This window comes from Pantherophis guttatus, chromosome 2, assembly GCF_059756535.1.
Source record: "Pantherophis guttatus breed Tessera chromosome 2, ASM5975653v1, whole genome shotgun sequence".
NCBI lineage: Eukaryota > Metazoa > Chordata > Lepidosauria > Squamata > Colubridae > Pantherophis > Pantherophis guttatus.
This window is the reverse complement of record NC_142064.1, coordinates 44,706,102-44,722,433: the sequence shown is the minus strand read 5'-3', so window position 1 is coordinate 44,722,433 and position 16,332 is coordinate 44,706,102. Positions and strand designations below refer to the sequence as shown.

At 35.5% G+C, this 16,332-nt stretch overlaps 1 protein-coding gene across 2 annotated transcripts in view; it reads right to left on the bottom strand.

The window, feature by feature from the left end:
• Window positions 1-5,294: 5,294 nt before the first annotated feature.
• LOC117679090 (uncharacterized) overlaps window positions 5,295-16,332 on the bottom strand; it is a 43,090-nt gene continuing 32,052 nt past the window's right edge. For both annotated transcript variants that reach the window (XM_034440731.3, XM_034440733.3), the window contains exons 9-12: window positions 13,461-13,619; window positions 8,597-8,744; window positions 8,264-8,407; window positions 5,295-6,359 (exon numbers count right to left, since the gene is read on the bottom strand). In XM_034440731.3, coding sequence (XP_034296622.2) covers window positions 5,905-6,359; window positions 8,264-8,407; window positions 8,597-8,744; window positions 13,461-13,619 — 906 coding nt within the window. In that variant the 3' untranslated portion in view covers window positions 5,295-5,904. The remainder of the gene's footprint in view (window positions 6,360-8,263; window positions 8,408-8,596; window positions 8,745-13,460; window positions 13,620-16,332) is intronic.

Below are 16,332 nucleotides of genomic sequence, written 5' to 3'. Positions count from 1 at the left end.
GTGGCCACCTGTAGCAGCTACAAGTTCAGATACCAGGAGAATGGACAAGAGACACCAGAATAAAAGCAATCAACAAAGCTGTATTAAATTGTTCTAAGTTCTTCAATAAGAGATTCCTCTTCCTTCTCCTCTGCAGTGCATGTGGAGAGTCCACCCACAAGGGACTGCCTTGGATGGTCACTTTTTAAAGCCCACCAACTCTTCTCTCTCTCCCCCGCCCGCTTTGCTTAAATGTCTTTGGGGAAAATAAGTCTGTATATTTTAGAATAAAATAGTAAGTCTAACATCAACAAAGAAAGGTTAGTTGATGGTTAAGGAATCAGACTACACTAGAGACTAGGAGATCATGAGTTCTAATCCTTCCTTAGGCCAGGCCAGTCACTCAGCGCTAGGAAGGAGGCAATGACAAACCACTTCTGTAAAATGTTGCCAAGAAAATTTCAGGGACTTTGTCCAGGCAATTGCCAGTTTGACTCAATGGCACCACACAGACACAGGAAAGCTTACATATTACTGAGAATCAAGTGCATTATTAAGTGTCCAGTAGATATTAACTTAAAGCAAAAATGGAAAATAATTGAGATAAGCAAATTGGAAGAGACTAGCTTATCCAGGCAAGTCTTTGGGTGCTAATTAAAAATATAGACACAGTACAACTACTAACAGCTAAGTATAATAAAATATGCTGAAATTATAGCTATATTATATTTTGCAAAAATGGAAATAGACACACATACAGGCCTGCTACAAAGGCCTATAAATAAATTTAGAAGAATCTGAAAAAAGCAGATAGCTTATAAAAGCTGCATTACAACTACCTGATTTGCAAAATCATGTCTGTCTATGCAAAATGCAGTCTAACAAATACAGTGTACCTTCACAAAACAGATTTTTGCTATTATCATAATATGGCATTAACATGTAATTAATTGTACTAAATTTCCATAAACCTGTATCATACAATTAGAATGACTGGGACTGAATATCATTTTTCTGGAGTAAGTTCAAAGGAAACAAATTCAAAAGCAAAGCAGTTTTTATTATTAAAAATGGATGCTGTGGATGATTTTCAAAGAAAACAGTTTGAATCCTTTGAAAATTAATTATGTTAACATTGCTATAAATTATGTTGGTATCCAGACACATGTTTCCAATATACAAATTAATTAAATCCTAATGATTTGTAATCTTTTATTGAAATGACTGTGTTGACAGAGGAAGTAGCATCAACCCTTTTCTTTTTTAAAAAAAAGAGTTTCCTGATTAAAATATCTAATAAAATTATACAGGCTGTGGTTTTAATTTGTACTAGTTAAAGTCAATAATTTCCAAATAAATATCTATCATATGGTAATCTAAAGATTTGGGGGGGGGGACACAAGTACAATCCAATTAAAATGCAGAGCAGAGGAAATAGTAGGTGGCTGAGGTCCTGAAAACTCAGAATAGATGAGGCTTATGTATTATTCACAGAAAGCCAGCAGGATTATAAAGACTTTTAAAGCATGAAGTAAGGACTGCTGGCAGTAGGTCTCAGTTCTCGTCTTAGTAAGCCAAGAAGAAAAAAAACAATCTTTGTAATAGTAATATAAAAACCAAATGAATTACAATTGTAGCTCTGTGTAGTAGCAAGGCCAAGAATCATATTAAAAAGGAACAGGCAATCTGTTCAGCTGGTAGTTTTCAAGCAAAACCCTTTGGAAGATCAAGTTTCCCCAAAATAGGAAATAGAACATTTTGCATTTGCATTTTCTAGCTAAAGTATCTAGATTATCTATACTAGCCATATTGTGATAGGAATTTCATTTATAATATTGCTGTCTTGACAAACCAAATTACTGATTTTCTCTTCATGGGTAGCTAGGGATTTTGTCTTAGTTTATCCCTAGAAAGAATTATTCTCCTCTATTTTACATTAACTCTTGCCAGCTCCAGGTAGTCTTGTAGAACAACTGATTATTTACAGTTGTGCTCAGAATGAAATCTACACAGGTTGACAGTACAATGGACAGACTATTCAATGGTTTTGATAGTATTGAACATGGGAGCCGTGTCCAAATTGGTCTGTTTTCTCCCTCCTACTTGTCAGACTGTTTCTCCCATGAAGGATTTTCCCAAATACAAACTATTAGAAACATATTCTACCTTTGGCTCAGCTTTGAACAAAGTCAGTACTGAATGATTCTGGAACAAATCGTGTTCTTTCTGGAATCTGTTCACTTTCCTAAAAATCTACCAGTTAATGAAATGTAATTTTGCCCTCAAGCCTCAGGTCAAAAATGAAAGCCTGATCATGCTATGATATCCTGGGATGGTCTATAAGTGTCTTCAGACATACTTAGCAATTATATTTGTTTCATTTTATTCTTTTAATTCTTTAATAAATGTATCTAACTGGAGACCGGATTTAGTCTTGTACATAACCTGGAGAGTGGCCTTAGCCACATGGTGGACTGCTAGATGTATATGATTACCTGGAAATTAGATGAAAACTCTAAATAGAGATAGAGACTCTTGAATGTCCAGGCTGTAGTTTGCAAATTAAAATGCAACCTGTTTTGCAGCAACTCATCCAAAGGTTCAAAACCAATAAATCAATCTACACTTTCTACTTCTGTTATATTAATAGTATCCTCAATATGATTGGCTGTCAAAATTATTCTTCAAAGGGCATAGAAACCAAACCATGGGAGGAATAGTAAAAGATCTGAGTATATTTGGGGTGAAAAAGAGACAGTTGAAGGGAGATATTAAATGCAAGATTCAACAATCTGAAGGACTGTTATAGAAGAACCCGTAAACTTTTGTTTCTTGTGTGCTCCACATGGTAGGAGCAGAAACATTGGACTAAAATTACAAGGAAGGAGATCCAGGCTAGACATCAGGTGGAACTTCCCGAGTCTATGAACTGAAAGTTAATAAAACAGGCTATCTCATGAAGTGTTAAGGTCTGCTTGACTGGAGGTCTTCAAACAGTCTGGATTGTTATTGTCAAAAATATTATCATGGGTTCTGAATTGAGCAGGAAGTTGGACTAGGTCATCACTAAGGTCCCATTTAACTCTATGACTCTGTTAAAGGCAGCTCTGTTGCCAAGCCATTTTAATTTATCAGACCAGCTGAACCCACCTGTATTATGGAAAATTTAAATTCACATTTTCAATCCAAAAATACTATTGAGAATTTCAATTCAGCCCTATAGATTAGAAGAGGGTACTTGGGCTACATTTCCCTTATCAATATAATGAAATTCTGTATCATATGAAATGTAGTATGGATAGTCCTTGACTTTTGACCACAACAGGGACCAGAAAATCAATCATTAAGTGGTATGGTCTTAAGTGTCATTAACCACTGCAGTGTTAAGCAAGATATCACATGGCTGCTACTTTCAGCCTTCTTGTCAGCTTCTGCATTGACTGAACTTGTCAAAAGTTGGCTGGGAAAGTTGCAAATAGCAACCATGTAATTGTAGAATGACTAACTGTCATAAGATCACATGAGCATGGGATGGTGGGCAGTAATAAGTGGGAGGACAGGTTGTAAGTCACATTTTTCAGACCAACCTCCAATGGATGTTAACAAATGGTTGTAAGTCAAAAATCACCTGTATTTTTATCAGTTACTCACATTTCGTATGCCTATTATCCTGCCCAAAAGTCCACCCTCCTCCCATTTTTTCTGACAACTTGTCTGTGTTTATTGCTGCTTTTATAAAGCAGTTTTATGTTTTACAGTAAGCTTGTTTTTACATTTGAGGTTAATTTTTAGACCAGCCAAGTTTATTAGATTATGCTGTTGTATAAAGTTTAAGCTATTCTTAAAGAAGTTTTAAAGAAATATTAGAACAAATTATGGTTTCAAAAATAAATTCACAATTTTGAAATGATTTTTATACTACTTTTACCTGAGAAGAACTACAAAATAAACAGTAAAAGAAACACAAACAGATTGACACAAATATATATACTATAGCTATATTAGTATCTTCTACTATTCTATAGAATTTGGTGGAAAATAAAGTAAATCTATAAGAAATATTGTACTCTAGGTCATTGACAAAGAAATGTTTAAATAAAAAATGTTTAAATAAAAAATAAATCCATTTAATACATTTTATTTATGTGCAAGCTATGTGCAAATCTCCAATCATATTAGCTCAGGTTGGTGTACAATAAATGAAGAAATATCTTCATTTATTTATCATTACAAAACTACTACAAAATCACTACTATTCATTTATCAAAATCACTACCAAAATAAAATCACAAAATAATTTCTGATAGTTATCCCTGATCTTTCAAAGTTATAACATTATAACTAATAAGATACTACCAAGAGCCTTGGTAGTACAGGGGTTTAAGGCACCCTGTTATTAAGCTGGTTATTATGACCAGCTGCCTGCAATTACTGCAGGGTTCGAATCTCGCCAAGGCTCAAGGTTGACTCAGCCTTCCATCCTTTCTAAGGTAGGTAAATTGAGGACCCAGTTGTGGGGGCAATAAGCTGACTTTGTATAAATATACAAAAGGATGAAAGCTATTGCTGAGCACATTGTAAGCCGCCCTGAGTCTTCGGAGAAGGGCGGCATATAAATCAAATTAAAATAATAATAATAATAATAATAATAATAATAATAATAATAATGATGATGATGATGATGATGATGATGATGATGTTAAAATTGGTAAAATATTTTGAAGATTTTATTTGAACGTCACTTCAAGCAACTTGATTAATCTAGCTCTCAAGCATGATTTCAGAGAGAATATGCCAAATTGAGTGACTACATTCCTCTGACACACTAGAACCATATGAAGAAATGTGTTTGGATTTATAAATATTACAATGCAAAAATTTAATTTCATAAAAACAATAGTAAAGGAACATGCTTTCTACAGGACAGCAATGGATCTGGTTGAAAATATTATTATCTATAGCAGGGGTGGGCAACTGTGGCCCTTTTACAACCTGTGGACTTCAACTCCCAGAATTCCTGAACCAGCTTGGCTGTCTCAGGAATTCTGGGAGTTGAAGTCCACAGGTTGTAAAAAGGCCACAGTTGCCCACCACTGATCTATAGCACTTATTTGTTGTCTATAGCTATCTCCTATGAACTTGGTTCAGCATTCAAGAAAGCAGTTAAGTTCATCTTTCTATAAAACAGTTCTACTGACACCAAAAAACAAAATGGCCAGACTACTCTGAATGTAGTCTGAATGTCACTTAACAAAATCTTCCATCTACTTCATTTAATAAGAATGTGAGTAAAAGAATGAAGCGTGGGACAGGACTTTTAGACTGAACAGCAAAAAGCTTTTTATTGTGGGTATTTATTTCCCTTCCAAGTGACCATGTGGTTTGTATCTTCCTACATATACATACATTATACATAACAAATATTAATACTGAGTAATTCAGTGGCTGTTACTTAAAATACACTTCTGAAAGTTCTTAAAAAATTGGGAGATGGAAATTTATATATGAAAAGTGTATCTGAATGTGAGTGGATGAATGGATGTGTGCACGTATGTTTATGTGTATGTGTGTATCTCTCTCATATTCATACACACACATTATATATTATTATATTCCATAAATATGTATGGAAAGTAACCTTGGCTCTGGCAAGTTTCAAGGAAGCTGTCTGGGTCAATCAGATTTCACAGACTTAATGCTTTTACATATCTTCAGAGATATGTGATGTTTGGGCACACTGCTTATGCCTTTTGACGTTAATGTGAGAATTGGTTTAACATATCAGATGTTTCCCATTTCCCAAACAGTTTTACATAACCATTGAAGTGGCACTGAGAAGATGCTGGAAAAGCAACACTGACTCCCACTCAATCATTTTTGTACTGCAGGGTTTCCCTATACAAACCGTAACAAATGCAAAACGAACTAATCTTGCCATGCTGCCCTTTCAGTGGCCTTCATGCTCTTGCTCCTATGAAGGATCTTTCCCTTCTGCTGAATAACTGTATCATCAGAATTGCCCAGTCTCTGCTTGGGGAGCAAATTGGTAGGTTCTTTCTCTGCAACAGAAGCTTGTTTTAGCAAAGGGTTAAGTCTGGTTGGAGGAAAATTAGATGGGAAATGAGGTTCACACTTTTGGGAAACTACATTCAAGCTACTTGTGGTTGAAATTTCTTCATAATTAGGGAAATGCTGAAAGGTCCCTGATTTTTTCATCTTTTGTTCCCTTAAATTCCGAAGCTTTTCTAAAGCCTGATCCAGTTCCATCTGTAAGATTCCCATTTCGTTGGCTGCTTTATCCCGTTGTTCTCCACAGGCTTTGAGTGACTGTTCTAAAGATAGAAAGAACTCTTTTCCAAATTTTGACAGGGCTTCATCACCTTTAAAAAAGGCAGAGGGTTACATCATTGTTTGAATCAGCAATTGCTCTCAGGATGCTTGAATACATACATAGTTTTAAATAGGTTTAGTAATAACTATTTTTCCAGTTTATTGGTTTACACTCAATGTAGAAAAACCAGATACTGCACTGCCACATAATTCTCTTATATTGTTAAAGCAAATAAATGTATCATAGTTATCCTTCATTATCAAATAAAACCAGAAACATATTCTGCAATTGCTTAGAGATGTTATTAGAGCCATCAATGGGTTAATATACTAAATATGGCTTATACAGATAGTCCTTGACTTATGAACGCAATTGAGCCCAAAATTTCTGTTGTTAACCAAGACTGTTGTTAAGTGAGTTTTGCCCCATTTTATGAATTTTCTTGCCGCAGTTGTTTAAGTGAATCACTGCAATTGTTAAATTAGTAACACGGTTGTAATCTGACTTTGCATGTCAGATAGTCACCAAAGTTAATCACATGACCTCAGGACACTGCAACCATCATAAATACATGAGTTGCCAAGCAAATGAATTATGATCACATGATCATGGGAATACTGCAATGGTTGTGTGAAAAAACGCTCATTTTTTTCAGTGCCATTGTAATTTCAACGATCACTAAACCAATGGTTTTAAATTGGGGACTATTTGTAACAGATTATACATACAATCTTCGGGAGTTTGCCATAGGCCCAATTCCTGCATGGTTATTAGGTTTATGCCTTAAACAAAACTTTTACCTACAAAAGTTAAAAGCCTTAAACTTAAAGGACTTTTAAATGAGACAGTTAATTACATTAGTTCTTGGTTTCAACTTCTCTGCTGCATTATCTTGACTATATCACCTCAAGTCAAAAGGATACTTGAGTTAAGCAGGTGGTATCATCATGATTCATCTAAATATGGTTTAGACCAGTGGTGGGGGTTCCACTTACCTTTACTACCAGTTCGCAACAGGAGCACGCACTTGTACTTCTGCGCATGCACATATCACCCATGATGACATCATGCCAGGTGGGCAGAGCCTCTCACCGGTTTTACTACCGGTTCTATAGAACCAGACTAAACCAGGAGCAACCCACCACTGGTGGGTTAGTGCTTAGTGCTATAACACAATGCTTAGTGTTATATGTGTCTAGGTCTCAGACTGAACCACTCTTTCACTTGGGCAGTTGTGACTAATTCCTACAAGAGGGTATGGTCAAATGTTATTTGTTCAAAGGCAGCTATCTTGCCGATATACAGTATTATAGACTTCATCTTTAATCATATACATGCTATTTCCATTATATTATTTATATGAGGAAATAAATTCCACTTAACACATGCGTATGATTCATTCTCCAAAATGAAAACATGCTTATGAATCAAATATTAGAAAACATTGGCCATGTATCAAGTAATTATTAGGTAGGGGTCAAATTTACATTAAGGAATACTCTATATGGTCAACCTTACTAAAGATAGACTAATGCTAAATCTTACATTGCATCTCTTGACTATCCTTGCAATTGTGCAATTAATTATGACACTAAGTCTGATGCAAAGATCTTGAGTGAATTTTGTTTCCTTCAGGTTTTTTCCCCATTAATTAAAGTATTGAGCACTTGAGAAGATGGATATTTTTTAGTCCAGTGGGAAGAAGTGGCTTTTCCCCCTTTATTCCCTTATGAAGGGATGGGGTATCCCCCCCCCCACTCTTAGTTCTGTGAATCCCATTCAAGTCAACCCCATGTGGAAAATCCTGCAATGAACATAAGTGTAAATTAGTGTAACAATTTGATATTTGATCAAGAACAGTGATGTAGGATGTTTATAGCCTGCTTTCTTACTAATCATTTTTCGGTACAAGAAACCAAGACAAAATGCCATCATACGTTTACAAGTTCTCACCTTCCCGCTGCTGACTTGCTGATGGAGTCAAAGTTTCAATAGCATATTGGATTTGTTCAGCATTGTTTTTAAAAGCAGTAAGAAAGTCTCTCAAAGCATTTTCTGAGGCTCCAGTTTTAAGTTTTGTGTAAGAAGAAAAAACATCTGCATGAAGAGATGGAAAGTGGTAATTTCCTAGAGATTTTGCTCAAAAATATCATATAGAGTGGACATATATGTTATTAAATTTGAACTGTTCTCAGGTGATTGATGTTTAAATGCATCTTTAGTATACATTAGTACCAAGTACTGGATGTGATTGATACTGTTATTTCCAGACCTATATTCATTTACCTTGCAGTGGAGAACAAAGAACCATAGCAACATTATCTTGAAATGTGTGGTATGCTTGCTTTATCCCATCAAATACAGCTTCAATATATTTAACCTGAAGATTATATAAATTTCTGTGGAAATTTAGTTCAGCTTGCAAAGCAAGTATCTAAAAGAGAAAAAAGAGCAACAAATATAATTGGAATTAGAAATCACTCATAAAAAGGGCAAAAAAATATAATTGCATAAACTAACATCTATATATAACAACCATTAATTCTATAAAAAGTGCAATTCTTTCTATAAAATGCATTACAGTATAATGTATGATCATGTAGCACATGAATGATAGGCTAACCTGCTACTTTTTCCTTTGTAGATCATATTTTTGTAATTAAGTGTTATGACATAATCATTTTACAATTGTAACCAAAGATCTCATCCAAACATATTACTAGCATCCTAAATATAACTAAATCACCATTTTAAATGTCAAATGTATCAGCTTTCCCATATCCAGATTTGGGATATCTCAAAATAAAGATGAATTTGAAAGCACCTTCCCCCCCCCATACACAAAAAAATCCCTTTCTAAGATCAGTTATATAGTGTTATATTACAGATCCAATTCCTTAACTTAACTGATTAAAATGTTGCTGTAATTGCTCCTTTTTAGAATTGTATATCTACATATGAAGAAAGCTACATTGTAGATTATGAAGGGGTCAATTGTTTGTGCTCTCTCTGTCAATTGAAGAAATAAATCTTGAAAGATACCATCCTTGAGATATAACCATGTCATTTTAAATTTCTTACAAAAAATCAAGAAAATCAAATCAGGAAAGTAGACAGCACAGTCCTATTAATGTTGTTGAAGTAGTGGTGTAGGTGACTACTATATGAATTTGTAATAGTGGCAAATATCTGTAGCTCGTGTGTAGGATGAGGTTGAAAGTTTGTTCTCCAAACTTGTGGGTTGATTTCCGAACATTTCATTACTAGGCTAGGTAACATCTTCAGCAAAGTTTAGGGGATGTCAATGTCAGTGTTGTTGTTTATAAGAGCTTCAGGTGTGGGTGTGTCAAGTGAGGGTCTTCTGATGGGTCAGCTGTGAGTCATCAGTGAGTCTTGTGATGGGTCTTGTGATAAGATTACATCGGATCAGGGTCATTGGCAGGTGAACTGCTGGTGTGGGGGTTGTGTGGGTTCGTTGAGGGTTGGTGCTGTCTCTGGTTGGTTGTGCAATTGATTTGGATTCTGAGGGGTTTGTAGGCTAGTTGTAGGTCAATGTGTCTGTTGATGGAATTGCTTGCGGAGTGCTGAGCTTTAATAACTCATGAGCGTGGCGGGTGATAGCATGGCCGATGATTTTTGTGTTGTGAGACCCTGACTTGATGTAATTTCCTTATCACAAGACCCATCACAAGACTCATTGATGACTCACAGCTGACCCATCACAAGACTCTCACTTCACACACACACACACCTGAAGCCCTTATAAACAGAAGAACACTGATACTGACATCCCCTAAATTCAGCTGAAGATGTTACCTAGCCTGGTAACAAAACGTTCGGGAACCAACCCACAAGCTCAGAGAAAGAACCTTCATCTTCACTATATGAATTAGCAGATAAGAGTTACTAACCAAACCTCTGAGGTACTAGCTGGTAATATTTGTCTTTACCCAATACCTCTAATCCATAAACATGATAATATTGCCCAAACAATATACAAAAGATAATCTAGAAGGAAGTTTGAATATTTGTTAAGTTGCTTTAAAAAGTATTACATGCAATGTTTCCTTAAAACTTTTTAAAATACACTTTTTAATAGATTGCTTTACAAGGTCACAAGAAAACTTATATAGCGAGATTCATTTGTATTCTAAGGAGCAATCTTTCCCTTTCCTGCTTCAGTTTGTATAACTGAAGAGAGAGTTGAGTGTTACAACAAAATAAATTATACTTTCTAAACTACAATTTATTGGGTGATTTGTTTATTTTTTTGGTACACTGATCTTTATTCCATTTGTGTTGAAAATATTTTTCACTACACAAGATTAATGAAATCCTTGAAATGGAATTAAATGCAGGCAGCGGAATAATATAAACACATTGGGAATTTAGGTTTAAATTTGAATATAACTTGCTACTAATACGCTGTACTATAACATCAAGGTATCACAGAAGACAAAAATGAAGACACGTTCTTTGCAGAATGTCATTAAATATTCTCTTCCTTACCCGCAGGGAGAATCCAATAGTCTATGGAAAAATAAATATTATGAAACGGGTCTGAGGCAATTTTGACTTCAGGGTTATTGGCCATCTTATTGAGCTAGCAGTCAGATTATTTTAGTGATCTAATGTACTTTCCCAGACAAAAGATAAAATGGTTCCAAGACAAAACAATTGAAAATGAAGAGAAGATTGGTTTTTCTATTAGAAAACTCCAATGAACTAGATCCCAAAGATACCATCCTGACAGTGTCTTTCTTGCTAGAAGTAGTCTGCACCTTGCATACTAGAATTTCATATCAAAAATAAACAGACAAATAAATCAAAGTATGATGAGAATTCTGCAGTATTTTAATTTTTTAAACTTTCTAATTTAACCTAAGAGAATGTTAGAGAAATTATGTAAAGTTGTCCTCCAAATTATATATGCAGAAACACACACACACACACGTTACATACACACACAAGGTATAGGTAGTCCTCAACTTATGACCACAAGTGAGCCCAGAATGTATGTTGCTAAGTGAGAAATTTGTTAAGCGAGTTTTTACGACTTTTCTTGCCACAGTTATTAAGTAAATCACTACAGTTGTTAAATTAGTAACACGGTTGTTAAGTAAATCTGGCTTTTCCATTGACTTTGCTTGTTAGAAGGTTGCAAAATATGACCACATGACCCCCGGAACACTGCAACCGTCATAAATATGAACCAGTTGTCAGGAATCTGAATGTAAATCATGCAACCATGGGGGCGCTGCAGCAGTTGTAAGTGTGAAAAATGGTCACAGGTTACTTTTTTCAGTACCATTGTAATTTTGAATGGTCACTCAACAAACTGTTGTAAATTGAAGACGACCGGTACCCAGTTACACAGACAAAAAAGGACACCTATAACAACTGAAGATAAAAGCACTGTAAAAACCTGAAAAAGTCCTGCTCTGCAATGCTTTCCCTAACCTTATTAGTACTTTTTAACTTCTCACATAAATAGATTTAGAACACTGCTAAATCTATCAATTATATATAATCCAGTTAGCGCTAAATTAACCGGATTAAGTCTCAATTTTTATCAATTAATGGATCAATTAAAGACATTATTATTATTTTAATTATAAGGTACTCCAGAGGCTAGATAATGGTATTTTAATATATAAGTCCAAACTTTATTTTTTGTGTCTCAGCTTCAAATAAACAATTTATTATTAGAAGTTATTTAAGTTACAGCAATTAGTAATAATGAACAACTAGAAGCACCGAGATAGATAGGCATTTGTATAGCTAAAATTATAGCATGATTTCATGTAAACTTATCCAACTGTGTATATTCAAAGCAGCAGCATCGCGTTTCTGTTACTCCAAAGTTACCTTTTAAGGATACAAAAGAGCTGCTGAATCAGGAGAGAAAACCTTCTACTTTATTTTATCTATGTTATTACAAAACAGGCAATGGTTTTTCTAACATTACTGGCACATTTCAAGCTTTTCCTAACATTTCTTCTCAGTCCTCCCCAAGATTCCTTCCATTAAGGATATCAAGACCTGACTTTGGGACTTTATGTTATTTATAGCATGGGCTGCAATGATGGATTTTGGTTCTCCTTCTAAAAGAAAAAAGAGGACTACAACCATAACTGAATTCAAAGTCCTTGACCTAACTGTTGTGCCAAAGTTGAAGATTTAATTTACTGAGCGTTGTTAAATTGTTACTGTCTTTCACACACAATATCTAGGTCCCATTCAAATTGTTTCTTGATCGCTGAAGAAGCATCTCTCCCAATATACATTTACTGATAAATAAAATTCTGTGGGGGATGAGCTCTCCGCAGCACCCTAGAATTAAGAAAGGTGCATTATGGTAGACCACAATGCATAATACCATTTGAATACTACTGTCTTTTTTGGTACTGGGGAAGATCTAACTTCTTACTCATGCATTTGGATGTTAAAAATCAGAGCCTCATCATAATGTTTGGTGATTGTCCATCCTTATGTTATGGTCACTGTTGTTTTAATGTGTGAATTATTATACATTTTATTGCATGTTGTTTTATCTTACCTATATTATGGCCTGCAACTCATCAGACAATCCTTAGAATAGCGGGGAGGCCATAGGTATTTTTTAAAGAAATGGAATACCTTCAAGCATTAGCTTACAGGTAGTTCTCGACTTATAACTATGATTGAGTATGGAATTATAGGTGTTAGTCATGCCAGTTGTTAAGTGGGTTGCCACTTTTACACCCAATTTTACAACTTTTGCAGCAACCGCTAAGTGAATCAATTGTCTACAATGACTGTTTTTTGCTGGAAATCAAAAGAAAATGCCAGTTTTTGGCAAAAAAAAATAATTTGCAGTCACGTGGCTGGCAGGATGCTGCAAACGGCAGGAAATGCAGGCCAGTTGTCGAGTGACCAAATGCAATCACAAGACCACAGGGGGCAGGCAGCCATTGGAATTTCAAATTTGGGTCATAAGTAGGCCTGGGAAGGTTCATCATAAATTTGAATGATTACTAAATGACTGGTCTTAAGTCGGGGACTACCTGTAGTAAGAAAAATATGCCCAGTGATTGCGAAGTACAAACAAAATTTCAATTTTTCTTCTCAGTATAAAAAGCTGGGTTGCATTAAATTCACATCCACTCACCTGCTGCATTGACATTTGCCTGGAATAATTCTGAGCCTTTACAAAGGCGTCTACTGCTCTCTTAGCCCGCTGCTGAGGGACACCCTTGGGAAATGCTGGAAGTGTTGAAAGCACATTCTCCACCGTGAACTCCTGGCTCAAAGAATTTTCTAAAACATCCTGAAAAACATTTGGGAAACTATTAAAAGGAGTGCTTTACCGGTATGCATATTTATATATATTTTAATGAGGATGGAGAAATAACATTTCACTGCCCTTAGCCCCGCAATATAATGTTGAATAGACATTCCTGGTTCAATTACTCTAGATTTGCTCTTCAACTTCCTCCAAGAGCACTCTAGGCATTTCTTCATTTGCTTCATCACCTGGAACTCCTTGGAGAACCAAGCTGTTACCCTAGATCATGATGAGCACACAGGAAAAAGTCCAATAGTAGCCATGCAGTCTGAGGCTTTTACCATCTACTAATTCCAGATTATGATAAATATTCTCAAGGACAGCTTTAAGATCCTTCTGGAACCTAGCAGGGTCCATAAGTCGCATGGGGTGGTCAATCTAATAGGCCTATCTCCCTGCATGACAGAAGTCAAAAGATAATCAAAAAGTTATCAGACCATGACAACCGACAGATGGAAAAAACCTCTGCTACCAGATCACACTGCAACTGTTCTGAGACCAAAAAACCAGACCTAAAGTCCAACCACTAGTACAATCAGTCTTTCAGCTCCATGGTGGTTGTGCAGTCCTGACTTCCCCAAGACTCAACTCTGTGTGGCAGCAAGTTGAAATTCCTGAACCTTGGGGTCACCAGAGTCAGGGAGGCAATAGTATCCAGGAGGAAGGGCAGAGATGATACTAGGCAGCAGGGAAGACAGTACAATAGGACCAGTCCCAACTGTTTCCTAGAGCCCAACTTCAACCAAAATGTCTTACATTCAGTTATGTAGCACAGAACTTTAAAATTTCTTAAAGCCTCATAAATGACAATAGTCACCCAACTCCCTCAGCTCTGGGCTCAGGCTAATGTCAACCCTGAAAACTAGGCAGGCACTTTTGTGAGAGAGGAACTCCCCATTCTCACTTTTGCGAGAGAGGAACTTCCCCATAAAACCTATCTAGGTTTTAGTTTTAATGCCAGGAGAGACATTGAGGATCTGGTAACCTAGTAAAAAAGGTGAACGTCATGAGGCCTGGATGTCATGAACACTCTCAAATAGTGAGAACCCAAGTACAGACCACCATCAGATCCCTATGATACTTACCTGTACCTGACTCAATATTGGTGTTTATGCCTTTTCTTTCCCCTCCTTTACTTCCTGCATGCCCCTTGCTTCCCTCCCAGGTTGATACACTCTACCCCTCGCTTACTTACCTCCCTCTCACACCACACCACACCTTCACACAATATAGTTACCCTAGCTCCTCATAGCAACACCAAGTACTTTGCCAGGCCATTTCTGGGATGTTGCTAACCTCAAGAAATGGATGCTGTAATAGGAAGAGGGTTGCCAGGTGCCCAGATTCTGAACATGGGACTGCAGGGATGCTACTACTAACCTCAAGAAATACCCGTACCATATATACTCATGGGCAAGTCGAAAATTAAATTCAGCTTATGCACAAGTTATACGATAATATTGTACTATACAAGGAGTGGTATTTTTCAAGGTATTTTGGTTAAAAACTCGAGGGTCAGCTTATCCATAGTTGGGTTTATCAGTGAGTATATATGGTACCAATAACTACAGTTTGGCAATATAATTTATAATAAAAATAAAGTAGTTTCTACAATATATATAAATATTATATACTTTTATAAATCAATATAAATATAAACATTTCTCTTCTACACAATAAATAAAACATGAGAAAAGGTTTCTGTGAATCAACACTAAGAATTCACCATACTACACCAGTGTTTAAGGAGTTAGGAGGCACAGTTCTCCCATAAACCAAGCTTTAACTATTTAAATATTTTACTTTACAAAAGTCAGTATTAGCATTATTTTTTAAAAGATAAAGCTCGGGGGCTTGAGAAATAACAGCCTGCTACTTGCTGCCAAAAATACAATATATTAACAAAAACCTAGGCTTCCTATATTCAAGTCAACCTACTGAATTATATTGAGCTCTAATTACAATGGTTTCTACGAACACATTTTAATGTATATGTTTTATCAAAGCATTAAAATCACTGGTTAAATTGGAAAGCCTTAGCGTACCATTATTGTAGCAAATTACTGCCATCTACAGACTAAAGAAAACAGCATTCACATTAGAAAAAGAAGCCATGCAATATCCTGTATTCTGATCTGTAAGTTAGCAACTTTCTTTTATTTCCATATCTTAAGCCTTGGGTATCTGCTTCTTCTAACAATTCTGGATTTTATGTTCATAGTTATTCTAGACTTGATTTCCAATTCTCTATTATTACACAATCTAATCATGTGTATCTTTCCAATAAGGACTCTAGTTTAAATTAATAAAGCAGAAACCATAGAATTTTTTTCTTACTCAAAGTGGTCTTCCATTATCATTTTCTTTGGCATTTTTAACTGGATAGGACAACTTTATGCCATAAAGAATACAATAGGAAATCAACTATTCCTGAATGGTTCCTAACAAATAGGAAAAGTGTTCATGTAATGATTGATAAAAAAAAATTAAAGACAAATATAAAATACATACTGATTTAATTACAGCAGTTATATGCAGGTCCAACTGAAACCAACTTTAACTGGCTTATATACCCAATTTATGTAAATTAGGTTAAAAAAGGACAAAGTTTGAAACAGATAATTTCAAGAAACAAATTTTAATGCACTTAGTGATGGCAAATGGTACTTTATTGTAGAACAAGCTGAGATAGGAA